Source organism: Brachypodium distachyon, chromosome 1 (genome assembly GCF_000005505.3).
Source record: "Brachypodium distachyon strain Bd21 chromosome 1, Brachypodium_distachyon_v3.0, whole genome shotgun sequence".
Lineage (NCBI taxonomy): Eukaryota > Viridiplantae > Streptophyta > Magnoliopsida > Poales > Poaceae > Brachypodium > Brachypodium distachyon.
The window spans coordinates 5,795,687-5,809,620 of record NC_016131.3 but is presented as its reverse complement, the minus strand read 5'-3'; the positions used below and the strand labels follow the sequence as shown (position 1 = coordinate 5,809,620).

The 13,934-nt window shown below is 42.9% G+C and overlaps 2 protein-coding genes across 5 annotated transcripts; both read left to right on the top strand.

Annotated features, from left to right (window-relative positions):
- Positions 1-180: 180 nt before the first annotated feature.
- Positions 181-7,500, top strand: LOC100843506 (ABC transporter B family member 25). Its single transcript, XM_003559278.4, has 17 exons — positions 181-377; positions 486-533; positions 699-734; positions 823-897; positions 1,452-1,576; positions 1,804-1,903; positions 2,001-2,172; positions 3,109-3,227; positions 3,415-3,525; positions 3,604-3,748; positions 3,957-4,089; positions 4,178-4,253; positions 4,663-4,728; positions 4,846-4,953; positions 6,446-6,553; positions 6,633-6,830; positions 6,916-7,500. Exons 1-17 carry the CDS (start codon positions 312-314, stop codon positions 7,162-7,164), a joined length of 1,935 nt encoding a protein of 644 aa, XP_003559326.1. The 5' UTR covers positions 181-311; the 3' UTR covers positions 7,165-7,500.
- Positions 7,501-9,198: 1,698 nt separating this feature from the next.
- LOC100821447 lies at positions 9,199-12,899 on the top strand. Of its 4 annotated transcripts, XM_024457878.1 has the most exons (9): positions 9,201-9,541; positions 9,893-10,218; positions 10,447-10,570; positions 11,468-11,578; positions 11,683-11,764; positions 11,845-11,911; positions 11,994-12,179; positions 12,281-12,341; positions 12,447-12,899. In XM_024457878.1, exons 1-9 carry the CDS (start codon positions 9,466-9,468, stop codon positions 12,620-12,622), a joined length of 1,209 nt encoding a protein of 402 aa, XP_024313646.1. In that variant the 5' UTR covers positions 9,201-9,465; the 3' UTR covers positions 12,623-12,899. The 4 variants fall into 4 exon arrangements, with proteins under 4 accessions (XP_010229713.1, XP_024313646.1, XP_010229710.1 ...); XM_010231408.2 differs by having other exon boundaries at positions 10,447-11,578; XM_024457877.1 differs by lacking the exon at positions 9,201-9,541 and having other exon boundaries at positions 10,077-10,218; positions 10,454-11,578.
- The last annotated feature ends 1,035 nt before the right edge of the window (positions 12,900-13,934 follow it).

Here is a 13,934-nt window from a genome sequence, read left to right as displayed (position 1 = left end):
GAATTCCTCAAGTGGGAATGGGGCCGTGGCCGGACTCTGTACTCTGGATTCCACGAGGGATGGCGCACGTATGCGAGCTGTCCAACTCGCGCTCGCCTCGGACCTTTTTGTCCGCGCGTGACATGTGATCGAGTTGACGGGACAAAACAAAAGCGCATCATCCCCCTTCCGGCCTTCCCTCGTCTCCGGCTCCTCCACCACTCCCCCTTGGCCCAGTCTCTCCCTCCCCCACCCACACCCCCACACCACACCCATTGGCCAGACACCTAGGACGACGAACCCAACAACAGCGGCGGCCGCGCGCGGAGGCGATGGTGAGGGAGCTGCGCATCAACACGGCGCCCCGGGGCAACCGCGCCCCGCTCCTCAACCACGGGGTAGTTTTTTTTTTTTTTTTTTTTTTTCGTTTTCCTAGTCCCTCCGCTTCTGTTTTACTTCCTGTTTGCGTGGAAGGCTAATCCCGGTCGTGCCCGCGGTTTTCGCAGGAGACGTCGAGGGCTCTCTCCGATCTCGAAGAGGGCAACAACGTCCAGGTTCGGCGCCCGATCGACTCTTCTCCGCTATCCTAGAGTAGCGCAAGCCTCCGTGGTTTCTATGTGGACCAGCTGCTTCAGCTGGAGCGATGGCTACTACTAATTCGTCCATCTGTCTCTCTCTTTTTTTTGTTTCTCCTCGTTTAATTGAAACCCTATCATCAGGCAGCGAACGTCGGGTTCTGCCGTGTCATCAAGTTGGTGAGAGCACAACTTCATATGTTTCCGAATATTTTTTTGGAAGATTTATTTGTTGGTTTGCTAAATGCATGAGCAAATGGATTTGCAGGCAAAGCATGACGCGGGGAAGCTGATTTTCGCCACCATCGCGCTTCTCGTCGCCTCCCTCAGTAACCTCCTCGTTGTAGGTACTCGCCACTTGTTGTAGCAAAATAAAATTGGACGCTCAACTTCATTTTTTCAGGCTCATGTACAATTCTGGTGGAGCTAGCCTTACACAATAACTCAGGTTTCTATTCTGGTAGTAACTTTAGCTGAACTGACCAGTAGCTCCCGCGACACATGATAATCTTGGTTGAATTAAGGCTGAAACTATGGCTACCTGGAAATTATGAAGGGAATATGAGCAAAGTACTTGAATTGTTTTGCTTGTCTAAGATGGGGAACATCAAGAGATTCATTACATGAATAGAAGGATGAGAATTTGAGTCTTTGTAACAGAAATAACACTCACGTACTCCCTAGACACGCCCATGAAGAAAAGTGTATTTATGAATCCTATTTCAGTAATCAGTGGCGTATAGAGTACATTGGTTCTTGCGTGACAGGGTTAAATTGTAATGCAGAGCAAGTTCTTTTTGAAAAGAGCATCAATCTTGCACTTTTTTCTTGATGTAGCGGTCAGATCATTGTTTCTGTGAAAGCCTAATGGATGTATCACCTTGTGTTATCCTACAGCCAAAATATGGTGGCAAGATAATTGATATCGTGTCAAGAGATGTTCAGCAGCCAGAAGACAAGGCTCAAGCCCTGGCAGATGTGAACGGCACGATTTTTTACATTGTGATAATAGTCATAACTGGGTATGTTTCTTGAAAACTTGATTTTGAACGTTGTACAGGGATATATTCTGTTCTGCAAGTGCGACACTACCATCTTTTATTTATTCAGTTAATGTTTGGTGGATCTTGGTAGCCTGCAATTTTAATTGCTAATATGCTTTCTCCTTTTAGAAAAGAATTCATTATAAGGTTAAACCCATGTAGTTATTTTGCTTGAATGTTGAAAGCCAACTGTGTCCCTGTTTCAGGTCAGTTTGCACGGCTCTTCGGGCCTGGCTATTCAATTCTGCTAGTGAGAGAGTAGTTGCTCGACTTAGACAGGACTTATTTAGTCATCTCATAAACCAGGCAAGTGCCTTAATTTTGTCCAAAATGCTATTTTGTAGTCTTGGATGTTGCTATGTTCTTAATATCGAGTCTGCACATGTGTATTGTGCCCCCACAGGAAATAGCATTTTTTGATGTGACTAGGACAGGAGAGCTCTTAAGCAGGCTTTCTGAAGATACCCAAATAATAAAGAATGCCGCTACAACAAATCTCTCAGAAGCACTGCGTAATGTGACTACTACCGCTATTGGTCTTGGCTTTATGTTTACAACTTCATGGAAGCTAACATGTAAGTACCAATGGCATATGCTATATAGATTAAGAACTTAGTTGCATTTTATTTTGCCGCGTAAGCACTTCAGCTTCATTACTTAGACAAACTCCACAAAGGAACATACCTAGCTGTGGGATATAGTCAAATCATTTAAGTTTCTTCACGTTTTTGCTTAATTGAATAAACTTCTTGGAGACAAACTATCACAAAAGCACACTTCTACCATTCCTTTTGAACGCGCCATTTCCTGAGCGCTACATAAAACCACGCTCTTGCAGAACCAGCGAACATGATATGAGAGCCCCACTTTCCATACACTGAGCCCAGTTTGATCGGGTTTGTTAACATGCAAGCAGATGTCATTTAAGCAGATCATTATATCTATCAGAAAAGCACACTTCTGCCATTCCTTTTGAATGCGTCATTTCCCGAGCGCTACAGAAAACCACGCTATTGCTCTTGCAGAATCAACGAACATGATATGAGAGCCCCACTTTCCATACACCGAGCCCAGTTTGATCAGGTTTGTTAACATGGAAGCAGATCATCATATCCTTGTCTACCTCAGGTGGCCTTTGGATATTATTGGTCAGCGTATAGACCAATCTGAGGTGCCAGTTCACATCAAGCATGGACCAGATTTAGATGTGATGAACTGTTCACGCATGTGCCATCTACCTCCATGTTGAAAAAAACAGACCAGGCTTACGTGTGTGGTGATTGGTGAGTGTGCCCCACATGTGGGTTCGTTTGTTATGTGGCAAATACAGTCTTCTGCAATGCTGCGAGAAAAGATATTTAGTTCCATAAAAGGTTTCTTAAAAAGTTTGGTCCTGTGATAGTTTTGCATGCAAACCTGTAGTTTTCAAAAAGAAATAACCTCTATAATTTAGTCTCTTTACTTTACTTCCCCATACTGTTTATTAAAACTCATTGGTTATTCCTTCACAGTGTTGTCACTTGTAATTGTTCCGGTTATATCTGTCGCTGTGCGTCGATTCGGACGTTTTCTTCGTGAGCTTTCACATCAAACACAAGCTGCGGCTGCTGTAGCTTCATCTATAGCCGAGGTTTGTACATCTGATGTTTGATTTGTTAATCGGTGCGGGAAGATATTGTGAATCCTTTCTTTACATACTCAACAATTCGCAGAAAAATAATAATCAAATATGTGTTTTGAATTTTGAGTTGAACTGTAGGGTTGAATCCTTGATTATTCGTATTTGTGCCTTGACAAGTTTATCTACTACCTTTTAGGAATCTTTTGGTGCCATTCGCACAGTAAGAGCCTTTGCCCAGGAGCCTCATGAGATTTCACGTTATGGTGAAAAAGTAAACGAGACGCTGAAACTTGGTCTCAAGCAAGCTGTGAGTACTGTAATGTTTGCTTAAAATAAAATAGCATCATTTTGCATAACAAGCTGACCCAATGCAATTCTTTTGTAGAAAGTTGTTGGACTTTTTTCGGGTGGTCTTAATGCTGCATCAACCCTGTCGGTTGTTATTGTTGTTATCTATGGAGCTAACTTAACCATCAATGGGTACATGACAACTGGTTCTCTTACGTCTTTCATCTTATACAGCCTTACAGGTACGATTCAGCATTAGCAACTTTGTTTTTACTGAACCTGGTATTCCACAACTATTACTGAACCTGGTATTCCACAACTATTACAACTGGAAATCTACAAGTCAGTTGTAACAATTAACAATCATGTGTATAGGGGTAAATCTGTTTTCCATTGTCATTATTGTGTGTCTGTTGACCTTTCTGAACAATTCATCTCTTGAGTTTGCAGTTGGTTCATCAGTCTCTGCGTTATCAGGACTATACACAACTGTAATGAAAGCATCAGGTGCAAGCCGTAGAGTTTTTCAACTTCTGGACCGTATTTCCTCAATGACGAACTCTGGAGATAAATGTCCAAAAAAGTGAGTTTCATTGTCTATCAACTTGCTTGGTTGATTCTACTATGCAGTACACAATACCTTATATTGTTGGCATTTCCTTCCATTTCAGTGAAATTGACGGGGAAGTTGAGCTAGATGATGTCTGGTTTGCATATCCTTCTCGTCCTTCTCATATGATTCTTAAGGTAAATATTTTCCAATTGCACTCCTTTGCAACTGACTTGGCATACTCTAGCATGGTGTTATCCCTTCCTCGTGTAACTTGCATAACTTATCTTTCATGATCTTAGTTATTTCTTATTCGTATAACTTGGCTCATTTTCTGAAACTTGGATACGTAGTTATTTCTTATTTCTACTGTTAGAAAAGGATTAGTCAAGTATAACAACATTAGACACACTTTGACTTTATATTTATAGGGTTTTTTTTAACGTTTATGGGAGTATTAGGATTGTTTTAGTGGAAAATAGTTACTATAACCTGTAAAAGAGGACCACATGTTTCATAAAAAAATATTTATACGATTATTTAGGCTTTCTCAAGAGCATAAAATCAGCTAAGGTCACTTTATATCTGGTGTTATCGATATTGCAGGGAATAACATTGAAGTTAGCACCAGGTTCAAAGGTTGCACTTGTTGGGCCAAGTGGTGGCGGAAAAGTAAGCTTGGTTTTGGCCAGACACTAATTATTTCACATGGTTGGTGTTAGAAAATATGAAATTGTTTCTCAGCTGCGGTTCTTAGTTATAACTTTGGGTTTTTACATGCTCCTGCAGACTACAATAGCAAATTTGATTGAACGGTTTTATGACCCTTTAAAGGGAAAGATCTTGCTGAATGGAGTCCCTCTGGTAGAAATTTCACATCAGTATCTCCACAGGAAGGTATGGTGTGCAACCATTTTCTAGGATTGTTATGATGGTGCTGAAACTAGGGTGTGATCTAAGCTATGATAGTTTTTCAAGGTTCTAAGTCCTAGTGGTTGGTGCCACTGCCAGAAATCGTACTGAACTGGTGAGAAAATTACACATAACCAACAGTGGTCCACATAATATTTTCAAAAACCCACTAACCTGAGGACAAGTCGTTGCAAATAACAGTAATGGCCGGTTGATTAGATTTTTGACCATGAATCCGACAAGCTGGGTCCATAAATCAGAGATGATGTGGTGACAAGATGCCACACACGCACAGCCACTGCCCTACTGTTGCTGTTCCCCGCATGTGGCTGAGGCTGGATCCCTGGGGCGTCGAGTTCTGCCATGACCTCATCTAGTAGATCTTGGTGTTAGCGAGGTTGCTGGGCCATGGTGTGGTCCTGTAGAATCCCATGGACCGGCACAAGTAGACGTCCAACATCACTTTGGGTTCATGCTGTCCTTTTTGACCTGGGTCTCCGTCTTGATCATGTCCGTCCAGCCGTCGAGTGAGTGAGAGCATCCGGGTCAACGATAATTGAGGGACCCCGCGGTGTTTGGGAGGTTTTCCATGATGAGTAAGCGCAGCAGTACTCGAACATGAAGAGCATGAGCTTGTGCTAGATGGTATACTTGTAGCATGACGATCTGCACCATAAGGCTTCCCATGTCGTAGCCGTACTTGCCCTTGAGCAGCGAGATCCCCATGATCTGCACCATCTTGATGTACATGATTCAGCCGCTGTCCGTCGGACAAAGAAACGCTTATTATTCTTCTAGGTGTGTACGCACATCAGCACGCTTACTCTCTGTGTCCTATGGAGGGCGGCGACATGGACAACCATGATACCTCTCATGCAAAGCCTAGTGCTGTCGTCGCCTTTTGCCACTGCTGCCAAGCAACCCGGCATACCAAAGCACCTCAGGCTGATTCCGTGCTCTGGAGGGACCACAAGCATGCCAAGGATGCAAGGACCCTATACCAAGGTCAATTGCTCATGCTGGCGGCCGCACCAGCTGAAATGACACCAATCTGCCCTGGTTATGTGTAACAACGACCTTTCAGTGTGCTGGTCTGTGTAATTTACTCTGAACTGGTTGATACTAGTGGGACCCTGTAAATTGCCACAATTAGCAGGTTCGCCTTATAGTCTAGCCACTAGAGTCCATTCATACTGTGCTAACATTCAGGAACTCTTTTGGAAAATACTGGTATTAGAACTAGAATTTTCAGTCCCCTGAAATAATCTACTTACTTTAGGAATGAACATAAATTAGGTATCAGTGGGTAATTTCACTAATTTGGTACTGTCCCGTTGGTGTCACTAGCCACTTGAGATTCACCTTACGAACCACCAAGATTACTTAGACTGTTACACATCCGACAAGCACAACTAGGAGCAGTATGACTGATTTCAGATTTCGAAAAATGTTTATTTTCTCAGCCCAATGATTTCAGGTAAGCATAGTTAGCCAGGAGCCTGTGCTCTTTAACTGCTCCATTGAAGAAAATATTGCTTATGGATTGGAGAGCAAAGCTAGCACCGCTGAAGTTGAAAATGCAGCTGTAAGTATCTGAAATTAAGAACAGTCTAAGTATCTGAAGGTTGCAGGATCTGAGTCATCTAACTAACTTCGGGTTGCAGAAAATGGCAAACGCCCATGACTTCATATGTGGCTTCCCTGAACAATACAAGACTGTCGTCGGAGAGCGAGGCATCAGGTTATCTGGTGGGCAGAAGCAGAGGGTCGCCATCGCAAGAGCTTTGCTCATGAATCCTCGAGTACTTCTCCTGGATGAAGCTACCAGTGCCCTGGACGCCGAAAGCGAATACCTCGTTCAGGTACCACTTCCACTTGACTGTATTTACCTCGATCCTAAACTGGTTCCAAATGGAAACAAACAATTCTGCTGCTGCAATACCACAGGACGCAATGGACTCCTTGATGAAAGGAAGGACCGTTCTTGTGATAGCTCACCGGCTCTCCACCGTCAAGAGCGCCGACACCGTTGCTGTCATCTCTGATGGACAGATAGTGGAGAGCGGCACGCACGATGAGCTCCTCGACCGCGACGGCATCTACACGGCCCTGGTGAAGAGGCAACTGCAATTGCCCAAGTTTGAAGGGGCCAGCAACGGGACGGCCGAAGTAGAGCCTAGCAGTAATGGTCACTAGTGTCTCCTTGCTTGATGATATCTCCCACTCCAGTTAGACAGACACCACGTTGGGAACACCGTATGTAGCACCCATTCTGATGTACGTATTCCACTCTGAATATTGCCAACACGTTGAAGGGTCACTCGCTGCTGTTCTCCTACACACCCTTGGTCACCTGTATGGCAGTACGTGTGTAAAACTAAAAACTCTAGGTTTTACTTGGCTAGACGGATCGTCGTCACCAATTATTTCTGTAACAGATAGGCTATGAACTGTGATGAAACATTGATGTGCCAAAACTGTGCTGATGAATCGAATGGCCAGAGAAAAAAAGAGTGTTTGATTATAATTAAAGACTTCGCTTAACTCCGCTGTTGTATAATCTGTGGGGCACGAACGAAAGAAACATTCCGGAGGAAATTCCTTTGGAAACCGGACCAGAACGGCAACGTCAAAAGACCCTTTTAGATCACCCCCTTGAAAGATAAGGATTTATTTATTTTTGCGACGAGAAATAAAGTGCAGAGCGCACGCGACTCAAATTTATGACAAAAATTAGTCACTATGTATGCCTCGTATTATTAAAATACAATTGCTAAAAAAAGGCAATTACAGCAAATATAGTAGAATAAGAAAAGTTCAATTGCACAAAAGAGAGTGCAAAACTTAAGAAGTGCAATTACTGAATTACAACAACAGAAAAGTATGTTCTGGTCCCTCAATTAGCATGGGAAGTTTAGAATGGTCCCTGGACTCGTATCCATAAATATTTAGTTCTTCGATTCAAGCCAGATAATTTTGGTCCTTTGTTCTGATCCAACCAGTATTGACTCGTGTGGCCGGCTCAGAGCTTAGATGCCACATTGATCTTAAATCAAAAATAGGAGATCCATCGGACAAGTGGCCCACGAATCTCCTGGCTCCACCTCTTAAAGCAAGAATTACTCATGTTTCCTCTCACACCTCGTGACTCTAGTGGTGCCTTAGACTTTCTGACAACGACGCCTCATGGTCGTCATTTGCATCGATCCATACTTGTAGCCTTTTTTTGCGGGTAAATCCATTCTTGTAGCTTAGGGCTTAATCCAATCCGCGGTTGCGAGGGGGGGAGAAGATAGTCGATTCGGATGGTCATGCCGGCCTCGTTTCTTGTCGCTCTCTCTTCTCTCAATGTTAGCATTGTCGTGGAGATGGAGGCCTCTCCTCAAGCTCCATGCCGCGTCCTTCGCTCAAGGGCTCCTGCTTCTCCTCGTCTCAAGATCCATGCATCCTTCGTGGGGGTGCTGGCGCAACATGGGGGAGATGCCAAGGCGAGGCTAGGCACCCGATTGCGGTGCTCTCAAAGAGATGGCTAGTGTTGGACGAGCTCCTGGGCGTCACTGCTCTCGAGTGGGGCGCGGCTTTGGCGATAGCGAACTCGATCAGGGCTTTCGGGCTTGGCTGCGGGTGGCAATGTTATTGTGGAGGCTCGAGTGGCCCAACGACGCCGCGGTGTTCACACTCGCCACCCTTCAAAGGCTCAGGCGGATAAAAAGGCCGACCGGCAACACATGTCATCATAACAAGATAAAAAGATAGTTACAATATCATAACATCACGTCTCTTTTAAGTCAATATACGAAGGTTTCTATGATACCACATATTATGAGAGTAGTCCCTTTGTGATCCAGGGATGTCAACGGCGGCCCGTTTAGTGTCCGTTCAGGCCCGTTTATGAGTTCTACAAGCCAATAAATGTTTTTTTTTTGAAAAAACACACTAAGATATCAGGGAAACGGGCCTGGCGGCGCCGTTTACATCCCTATTGTGACCAGCCTTAAACGAGCTTTTCCTGTTTTAGGAAAAAACTTTTGATCTGCTGTTGTACTCCGTATTTACTCTGTAGTACAACACGCCATAAAAAGGAAATAAAAATCTTCCTTCGTCGATTTCTTTTCAAATACTCCTTTCGTTCCGTCCCCACAAAACCCAGTCAACTCGGGCCCAAAACGGTCAAATCAGACGGGTAGCGCGACTTCTGACCTTCCGGAGGCACCTGCTCCCGCGATTACTACGACTCGGTACTGGGTAAAGCTAGGCACTGCGCGAAGCAAAGGCTGCAACATTGAAACACCAAAAGGCGCCACCACTCAAATTCCTTCCGAGTCTGACGTCTCCCAGAAGATACGCTTATTCCTCGTCCCTTCCGCGGTCCGCGCCCTCAGCTCCAAATTCTTTCCACTTCCGGATTTCGCAGCGACGTCAGATCTGGATCCACCTCCAGCGACGAGCCTAGCATCGACGCGCCCGAACTAGCGGCGGCCGACTGCCTCCGCGGTGATGGAGGCCATCCCGGACACGTCGAAGGACCGGGGATCCCCTGCTTCGGGCGCGAGGCTGGAAGCTCCCGTTACAGGTATTTTTACCGACACAAATTTGCGCGCTGGAATTCCGTTTAGACAATTACAGCTCGATAATTGAATTGATGGATTGATGATGTTCACGTCTCATCTCTGTATAATAGAAGTCGCCAAGTTAGTTTGCGGTATTGCTGTTATTCTCGGTTCCATGACCCTGGAAAATGAACAGTTTGTCAATTTGAACATTCTACCTAGCATTTGTGAGTTGGTCTAAGATTCTGATGTTTGTGTTTTTATGTCAGCAAAGGTTTCATAGGTGCGTTGTGCTATAGGAGCTTTAGCCCGGGACTGAATTTTTTTAGATAAGTCGAATAAAGATATGCTAATTGCATTACTCTAATTCTTAGGAAATACTGAAAATACACAAACGGATGCGCAAGGAGGTCTATGTGGCACTGCTATTAGCAAATCAGAGAATAACCACGAAGTCGCTATTCTGATTCAAGGACATTCGGCACAGAAAGGAGGTTGTCGTCTGGAAGCACACTTGGGTGATAGTTTAGTGCAGAATACCTCCAAGCAGGACCTGAACTCAAATGAGTCCAAGAAGAGGATTTCCCATCCTGGAATTAAGGAGGTACATGTTTCTACTGCTACAAGCTCTTCTCGTGCACCTGAGAATTCAGTGGAAGAAATTAAAGATGCAAGAAGCAAACTTTTGAAGAAATCCGATGTAAGTTGCTTACAGAATAATTACAGTATTTTTTTATTTGAAAAGGAGCAATAATTACAGTATGTTGGGAAGTACTCCCTCCGTTCCATAATTCTTCTCGTGGTTTTAGTAATAATTACAGCCTAGTTCAAAAAGTTCAAATTTGAACTAAAACAACGATAAGAATTATGGAACGGAGGGAGTACTAAATACTAATGTTAATACTCCCATCCTAATATGGATTTTCAGAATGCAGATCCGCCATGTGAAGACGTAAAGAATGGAGGTTTGGAAGGGACCTCGGAAGAATTTGAGGAAAGTGAAAACACATCTAGCAGTTTAAAGGATGAAAATAAGAATGTCAAAAATACAGGTAAAGGAAAAAATAATGGTATTTGCAACACAAGTGCTTCACAGGATCTTTCTTTGCGAACTGGCACTGGCACCCCTTGCTTGATGATGATGTTTGATCAGGGTGATACTGAATCTCTTAAATACATGGGACTGAGGGATAAGCAAGATCAGAATGAGGTAATCCTGACTAAGTCACTCACAGTAGATAATGCGAAGACTATAGAAGATGAAATTATGCATGTAGACAGTTCAATTGAAAAGAAGTATGATGTAGTTCAGCCTAGTTCATTGGAAAAGAAAGAAACTGAGAATGTTCCAACACTCTTGGTTTCCTGCATGCTTGACTCCAACAAATTGGCAAGCAGTATAAACCGAAGAAAAAGTGTTCGAGGTGGTGCCGATGACAATACCAACCGCGTAACAACCGAAGAAAAAGTTTGTCAGAGTGTAGTTGGTGAAGGTTTTATCAGACCCTCTGTGGTCCTTTCCAGGCCTTACAGTTCAGAAGATAACCATAACTTGGGGTCTGCTAAGGATATGAGAGATGCTATTTTCCGTGCGTCATATATTAGCCCTGTGATAGAAAATGTCTTACCTTCTGAAGATCAGAAGAACCAGTTATATTCCTTAAATGAAGGCGCTAACTGCTTTCAGGTAGGAATGCCAGCCTCTAACGTGGGAACAGGTGTTCATCACAGTATAAACATCCATGAATTAGGTGCCATGAGGAATTCAGAGTATGAAGTTGGAAGAAGTTATTACGATCATACCAGTACCGAGAGAAATAATCTGCATGAGAAAGAATTGGCTCGCTTATCAGCAGACCAAAATATTAACAGCATAAACCCTTTAAGTTTAGCTCAGGCATATAACGAAAAGCTTAGAATTGCCTTTTCACCAAGACATTCCTTGATAGGGTATCGGAAGAAAAAGCTTCTTATTCTAGATCTTAACGGTCTGCTTGCGGATATCAATGAAGATTACCACAATGCTCACATGGCTGATGCAAAGGTTCGAAGGAAATTAGGTGAAGTTACTTGCAATCTTGTATAATCATCCATAATTTTTTTTAAGACAAGCTGATGTAGATTTGTGACAGAAGATATTAATATTGATATACCTTTCTACCAGTCTTCCGAAGACCTTACTGTGCTGATTTTCTCAATTTCTGCATCCAAAATTTCGAGCTAGGTATATGGTCCTCAAGAAAACGGTATTATTTCTTATCCACATTTTTTTTACTTTACCCTTGCAGCTACTTGTTACTTACTGTGGAATTTCTAATTTCTCCAGAAAAAATGTTGATTCTGTTGTTGACATCCTTATGAGGGATCTCAAAACGTACCTACTGTTTTCCTGGGTAGGTCATAAAAACGAACATATGGTTTGTGGGGCATGCTCACCTGCAACTTCTTGACATGTTTATGACCTTCATATGGCAGGACAGGTCTAAATGCACATTTACTGGACGGAAAACACTGGAGAACATGCACAAACCAATAGTACTGAAGGAATTAAGGAAATTGTGGAACAAGGAAGAACCTGGTCTTCCATGGGATGAGGGAGACTTTTCACCTTCTAATACGTTACTTGTGGATGATTCTCCTTACAAGGCTCTGCGCAATCCGGTATTTGCTCAGCCAGTATCATATACCAGTATTTTCTTTTACTCCGTACTATATTATCTCCTTGTTTGAATAACACACCTTTCCATGTCTATGTTGTGCAGCCACATACTGCCATTTTCCCTCATCCATTCACCTATCTTAACTGGAACGACAACTCATTGGGTATGTTATCGCCAATCGCCACTCCATGGTGCTGTGCTTACTAGTCCCCTCTTACACTAATATACAACCTATTGATGCTTACAAATTACAATTCCTGATAAGCAGGTCCCGGTGGAGATCTTCGCGTGTATCTGCAGAACCTCATCTTTGCAGATGATGTTGAATGCTACGTTCGCAACCATCCATTTGGTCAACCTTGCATTACACAGAGTGATCCACATTGGAACTTCTATGCTGAAATAGCTGGTGAAGGGTATGGCTCAATAACTTGTTGCGCCTGATTTTCCCAATATCCCGGGAGGCAGATCAGTACTTCTCACTCACCATGGGCGCATTACTGCTTGTGGACTTATCTTGTGTTGATTGTTCAGACATGAGGGGAGTTCATTGTATGTTTGTTGTGTACCACTAAACTAATTCTATCGTGGGTTACATAAAAAGTTGGTGTATCGAGGATCAGAGTTAGACACCAACACTTATGATTTCTATGAACTTCTGGAATGAATATGAGTGAATTTTGTGCCAGTGAATCAAAATTCTGAATTGTTTGTTGTACTATATTTTTGTAGCTTGTCAATTCTTTCTCCAGTTCTTTGGGCTTTTCCTTGTTCAGTCTCTGTGGGTCCATATCCCTGCATTATGGTGCGCTTATTTCCTTCCGAACTGCATTGTACCAACTGTTTGTTTCAACAGTTTTCACATGTTTTCTCGATTGCCTATCTGCTTTTAGTATGATTTGCTAAAAATGAGTTTACAATTGCATCCTGGATAACAAAAAACAATGGAATTGATATGTCCCATTTTTTGTCGTAAGTACAACCGTTTTGATTTTAAAATTTTGTATCTTAGGAGAGATTATAATTTGAAAACAACTTCTCGGACGCCATCATTTGCGAAGAAAAGTTCAGAAAAAAAAGGCACTTCTACTTTTAAATATAGCAGGCACCAATGACGATGAAAACAATGATATTTATTGATGATTAAGGTACACAATATTAAAAGTAGTGTCATCAAAGGATGGCAAATACAAAAATGAGACAGAGAGATGGAGAAGGGACGCATTCGTTATCAGGCCGCTAGCAATTCACAAGATACACAAATGCTCCAATGACATTGAGATATGAAAAATGGGTCTTGCTATCTTTTTATATCTTCACGTGGTCACGAGCTGAGATTAGGTGACCATGGGAGTTTAGATGGATAAGACTTCTCCAGATTATCTTGATATAGGCAGCTCAATGTTCCCTAATATTTCTCCTGTCTCAAAATACGTGACTTGGATTTATATAAAAATCTACAGTATACAAATCCAAGTCACTTATTTCCGGACGGAGGGAGTACTTGAGAGAAGGTGCTTTGGTTGTAGACCCAAGCAAAAATTTGTTTTTTCACATTTTTCATCTCGAAATCCATTTTCATCACATAGTTGCCAATCCCTCGCCGCGAAAGTCCGAGAGACCGAATTCGCCCTTCCAGACACAGCGCCAACAAATGTCTCGCCGGAGTCACGTAGACACCAGATTTATAACAATCAGACCAATCCAACCGCGAACACGCCGCGGTGAGCTTCTTTGAGCTTAACTCAAGCTCCAC

Excerpts from the sequence above, each read along its gene's own strand:
- LOC100843506 (XM_003559278.4), top strand. The coding sequence starts at position 312 with ATGGTGAGGGAGCTGCGCATCAACACGGCGCCCCGGGGCAACCGCGCC. Across the intron at positions 4,254-4,662 it reads CTTCTCATATGATTCTTAAG|GGAATAACATTGAAGTTAGC; the intron begins GTAAATATTTTC and ends TCGATATTGCAG. Across the intron at positions 4,729-4,845 it reads GGCCAAGTGGTGGCGGAAAA|ACTACAATAGCAAATTTGAT; the intron begins GTAAGCTTGGTT and ends ATGCTCCTGCAG.
- LOC100821447 (XM_010231408.2), top strand. The coding sequence starts at position 9,466 with ATGGAGGCCATCCCGGACACGTCGAAGGACCGGGGATCCCCTGCTTCG. Across the intron at positions 10,219-10,446 it reads AACTTTTGAAGAAATCCGAT|AATGCAGATCCGCCATGTGA; the intron begins GTAAGTTGCTTA and ends ATGGATTTTCAG. Across the intron at positions 11,912-11,993 it reads CGTACCTACTGTTTTCCTGG|GACAGGTCTAAATGCACATT; the intron begins GTAGGTCATAAA and ends TTCATATGGCAG.